This window comes from Nicotiana tomentosiformis, chromosome 11 (assembly GCF_000390325.3).
Source record: "Nicotiana tomentosiformis chromosome 11, ASM39032v3, whole genome shotgun sequence".
Classification (NCBI taxonomy): domain Eukaryota; kingdom Viridiplantae; phylum Streptophyta; class Magnoliopsida; order Solanales; family Solanaceae; genus Nicotiana; species Nicotiana tomentosiformis.
The window spans coordinates 38,780,037-38,785,558 of NC_090822.1; the positions used below are offsets into that span (position 1 = coordinate 38,780,037).

General features: G+C 41.2%; 1 protein-coding gene across 1 annotated transcript; it reads right to left on the bottom strand.

Moving 5' to 3' along the window:
* Positions 1-244: 244 nt before the first annotated feature.
* On the bottom strand, positions 245-694 carry LOC138901289 (uncharacterized). Its single transcript, XM_070189042.1, has one exon. It carries the CDS (start codon positions 692-694, stop codon positions 245-247), a length of 450 nt encoding a protein of 149 aa, XP_070045143.1.
* Positions 695-5,522: the final 4,828 nt, after the last annotated feature.

The following is a 5,522-nucleotide window of genomic DNA, read 5'->3' on the forward strand; positions in this document are numbered from 1 at the left end:
AATTTTGATGGCCCCCTCAAAATTCTGCCCCAATTTAAATACATATTTCTGACAATACTTTTGGCTATTTCGTATATGACGAAGTTGGCTGAACTTGCGACCTTGCCCCAGTTTCTGATCGTGGGGAAAATGAAGATTTTATTAAGATGTGACCGAACCCACGGGGCTTCCTATGTATCCCCTCTTAAACGGGAATCAGGTCAAGCGTAGTTCGGTTACATCAAACGAAGAAATGTAAACAATCCTAAACATTGTATCTCTTGACTGCGTCTAAGTTGATAGGTTTTGGCCAAATCTCTCCATCCATTTCTGCAAGTATAAGTGTTCCTCTTGTTAATACTCGATGAACTATGTAGGGACCTTGCCATTTGGGTGAAAATTTCCCTTTAGCTTCATCTTGATGCGGGAAAATTCGCTTTAGCACCAATTGCCCCAGTGTGAATTGCCTTGGTCTGACCTTTTTGTTGAAAGCTCTCACCATTCTGTTCTGGTAGAGTTGACCGTGACATACTGCATTCATTCTCTTTCCATCAATGAGTGCCAGTTGTTCATAGCAGCTTTGTACCCATTTTGCGTCGCTGAGCTCAGCTTCTTGTATGATTCTTAGAGAAGGGATTTCTACTCCGGCACAGATAACTGCTTCCCTACCGTAGACCAGCAGGTAAGGAGTTGCCCCAGTTGATGTGCGAACCATGGTACGATACCCGAGCAGAGAAAAGGGTAGCTTCTCATGCCATTATTTGTAATTGTCTACCATTTTCCTTAGTATTTTCTTGATGTTTTTGTTGGCGTAATCTATAGCTCCATTAATCAGTGGCATGTATGCTGTGGAGTTCTTATGCTTGATCTTGAAAGTTTCACACATGTCCTTCATTAAATCACTGTTAAGATTGGCGGCATTATCGGTGATGATTGACTCCAGTACTCCAAACCGACAAACAATGCGATCCCGAAAAAAATCTGTGACGACCTTCTTAGTTACAACTTTATAAGATGCGGCCTCAACCCACTTTGTGAAGTAGTCTATGTCCACTAGAATGAACCTATACCCATTTGTAGCAGCGGGTTCGATTAGACCGATGACATCCATGCCCCAACCGGAGAAAGGCCAGGGTGCGCTTGCTGGATTGAGTTCATTGGGTGGCACTCGTATCATATCAGCATGTATCTGGCATTGGTGATATTTCTGAACATACTTGATGCAGTCTGTTTCCATAGTCATCCATAAATACCCCGCTCTTAGTATTTTCTTGGCTAAGACGAAACCATTCATGTGCTGTCCGCAAGTTCCGACATGTATTTCCTAGAGCAATCTGGATGCTTCCTTGGCATCGACACACCGTAGTAACCCCAGGTCAAGAGTCCTTCTATATAGAATTCCTCCGCTTTGAAAGAAGTGGTTGGCTAACCTTCGGAGTGTGCGTTTCTGAGTATGATTTGCGTGCTCTGGGTACTCTCCTTTTGCCAAGTATTCTTTGATGTCGTGGAACCATTGATTTCCATCATTTTCTTCTTCAACATGATGTCACGACCCAACTGGAGGGTCATGACTAGCACCCGGGCCATACTTGCCGAGCACCAATGTACATTTTATCTAACCTTCCTTATTATCTTAAAGGGCCGACAAGATCAATATAAATGGTAGACATGGATCATGAACATCCAACAATGAAAGATAATGTCATGAACATACATAACATGGGACGACAAGACTGTCAAGAAACTATATATAAGGTACGAGCTACCATGAGTCGACACCTGTCTATGAGCCTCTAAAAGAACATAAGTGCTACAACATTGCCGGAACAGGGCCCCGACATACCCATAAGGTCTATAACAAAAATGCATACCAAGACCACGGCAAGTCCGGAGAAAGGATCTTGCCAATAACGCTGAACCGGATAGCCTACTGTGATGGGGGAGCTGCGTCTACCCGTCTATCAGGACCTGCAGCACGACATGCAGCGTCCACAAATAAAAAGGACGTCAGTACGAATAAAGTACTGAGTATGTAAGGCAGAATAGCATAAGTAAGAACAATAATGTAAACAGTGATAGGGAATATACAACCTGTGACATCTGGGTACCTCTGAGGGCTACTAACATGAAATACATGATACATACATATATATATACATAAACTTTTAAAACATATGCCTTTGTGGGCATCATCATCATCATATCATACCCGGCCGTAATAGGCTCGGTAAAACGTACCCGGCCATCATAGGGCTCGGTAGAATCGTACCCGGCCACGTGGAGCTCGGTAAAATCCAACTGATCAGTGGTTGCACAATAGGTGCCGTACCCGGCCGACTATAGCGTGGCTCGGTAGAGTAAAATAGATACATATATATGATGCATGCTGGACTCATTGGAATCACATTTTGAACCTTTCGGAGTGACATAAGGTTGGTATCCTTCGTACACATTATTAGGATTAACTCTTCATCAAGAATCTTATAAGAATCAGGAACTACCAACAACATTGATAATATAAGAATAAGAGAAGTAACATCAATATCAATCGTTTCATAAGAAGGGCAGCAATGTAAGTACTGCTAGCTTTTAAGAGTAGAGTATCTTTGGGAGCTCGTTCATTACATTATGTACAATCGGAGTCGTGCAAAAGAATGAAGGGGATAGACTCACATACCTTGTATATACTGCCCAACCTCAAGCTATGCAAATATCACGACTCCTTAGTCTACAATAAGATAAATGACACTATCATTATCGTTTAAGCGTCGTAACTATTATGTATCGACCACAACCTATTTTACGATGAAACGGACAGCACCTCCCCTATTTATATGACTTCCCACAAGTCAATACAATCACCAAACAGCCCAAACAACATCATTAATAATCATATTGAGCCTCCAAAACAGTCCACCAACCAACAACATTACTACCAAGCTTTTCGATATATATTTCACAAGTTCTAGCTTCAACGACTTAGCTGCAACTTGGATAATCTTAAATATATATAGAGTAAGAGGTTACTTACCTTTAAACAGAAAGAACAACTCCAATTTGACCTTAATTTTCTACGAAATATCCCTTCAATTCTGCCACAAGAACAAGGAAGCGAAACTAGCAATTAATTCGGGTTTTTCGGCACTAGAATTACTTTAGAAGACTTGAAATCACCTAGGGTTGATATTAAAAACTTGAAGGTGTATTTACAGAACATAAAGCACTTAAAACAACCTCCCACACGAGTTGGAACAACACAAAAATCAGCAACAACAAGAAAAACAAGAAACTTACTAGCACCACGGGATTCCCGACATTTGATTTGTGTTGTTTGCCCTTTGTTTGGGTCTTGGATCATGAGAGAACCTTGAGAGAATGTTTTTAGGGTTATAAGGTCTGAATATACTGAAAAATAATGACTTAAAACGGGGTTGAGTTATCTTATATATGTCCAAATGTCTTAAACCGCCTTTGTGGGCCCCATAGAGAGCAGCTTGGCGCACTCTCGCGAAAACGCGAATATCTCTCTATTCCGAGATCGTATCGACGAACGGTTTAATGCGTTGGAAACTAGACTCATAGATCTTCAATTTGATAGGTAGATCACCCCATAATTCCAAGCACATTGGGAGAAAAATACAGTAACATTTGACCTAAAGTTTAAGTAAAATTATAAACCTAAGTTGCGACAACTTTTATCGACTTTTATTTCATAACTCGCTTGACTTCAAGACTTATGATGCGGATATTATATGATTCAAATACATTAAAACAAGACCTCTTGGGACAGTTAATCACCTCTAGTGTTATCCGAAAATACGGGTTACAACATCCTTGATTCGTTTAACTTCTAATATTTGTTAACCACTCTTATACACCCTTGTATCGTTTAAGACCAATAGGATTAACTTCTTATCATCTCAAAGATAATCTCTTCTTGGATTTACATCGACTAACTTACGACGTGATCTATGGTATGCGAATTTGGGTTGTAACACCCTCTCCCCCTTAGGAACATTCGTCCTCGAATGTAAGGGTTTATGGGGTGTCTAACTCATCGTGGATTCCGACGGAGATTTCCGGCTGAGTTTCCCCCATAAAATGGACACTAGCCAAACTTGCAAGCAGTTAAACCCAACCTATGGCCTTACAAGACTATACAAAGCATTATGGATATGTACATTATCTGCATATCACCATTTTGTATTAAAAAAAAGTATTCACAAGCTATTGCTTACCTCATAGAGCCGTTTCACCTTATAATGCGTCCTTCTTTCCCCCGGCATCCTCGTTATCTTCACTCTGGAATAGGTAAGGGTATTTAGACTTCATCTCCTCTTCTGCTTCCCATGTCATTTCTTCTATATTCTTGTTCCTCCATAATACTTTCACGGAAGCTACATCCTTTGTTCTCAGCTTGCGGACTTGTCGATCTAATATAGCCACTGGCACTTCATCATATGATAGATCCTTTGTAACTTGTACATCTTTGATAGGGACGACCCGAGAAGGGTCTCCAATACATTTCCTCAACATAGATACATGGAATACCGGGTGGACAAATTCCAATTCAGATGGCAATTCTAACTCGTAAGCAACCTGTCCAATTCGTCGAAGAATTTTGTACGGCCCAATATACCGCGGACTCAACTTACCCTTCTTCCCAAAACGCATAACACCCTTCATCGGCGAGATCTTCAGGAAAACCCAATCACCAACCTCAAATTCCAGATCACGACGTCGGACGTCGGAATAAGACTTTTGCCTGCTTTGTGCCGTCCTTAGTCTCTCTTGTATCACTTTCACCTTCTCAATGGCTTGGTGAATCAAATCTGGCCCATATAATTCTGTCTCACCGACTTCGAACCATCCAACTGGTGATCTACATCTCCTCCCGTACAGTGCCTCATACGGGGCCATTTTAATACTGGAATGGTAGCTATTATTGTAGGCAAATTCTATAAGTGCCAGATGGTCATCCCAATTCCCCTTGAAATCTAGAACACATGCTCGTAGCATATCTTCAAGCGTCTAGATGGTACGTTCAGCCTGTCCGTCAGTCTGCGGATGGAATGCAGTGCTGAGATTTACTTGTGTGCCTAAACCCTTCTGAAAAGACCTCCAAAAGTTAGCTGTAAATTGAGCTCCTCGGTCTGATATAATAGATACCGGCACACCATGAAGCCTAACAATCTCCTTGATATACAACTTCGCATAATCTTCAGCCGTGTAAGTTGTCTTAACTGGCAGAAAATGGGCAGATTTTGTAAGTCGATCAACTATCACCCAGATGGAGTCAAACTTATGATAAGAGCGAGGTAATCCAATAATGAAGTCCATATTAATCACCTCCCATTTCCAGGTCGGAATCTCTATATTCTGAATCAATCCACTAGGTTTCTGATGCTCGATCTTTACTTGTTGACAATTAGGACACTGGGCTACAAATTCTGCAATAGACTTCTTCATGTTATCCCACCAATACTGCTCCTTAACGTCATGATACATCTTTGTCGAGCCAGGATGGATAGAATATCGGGACT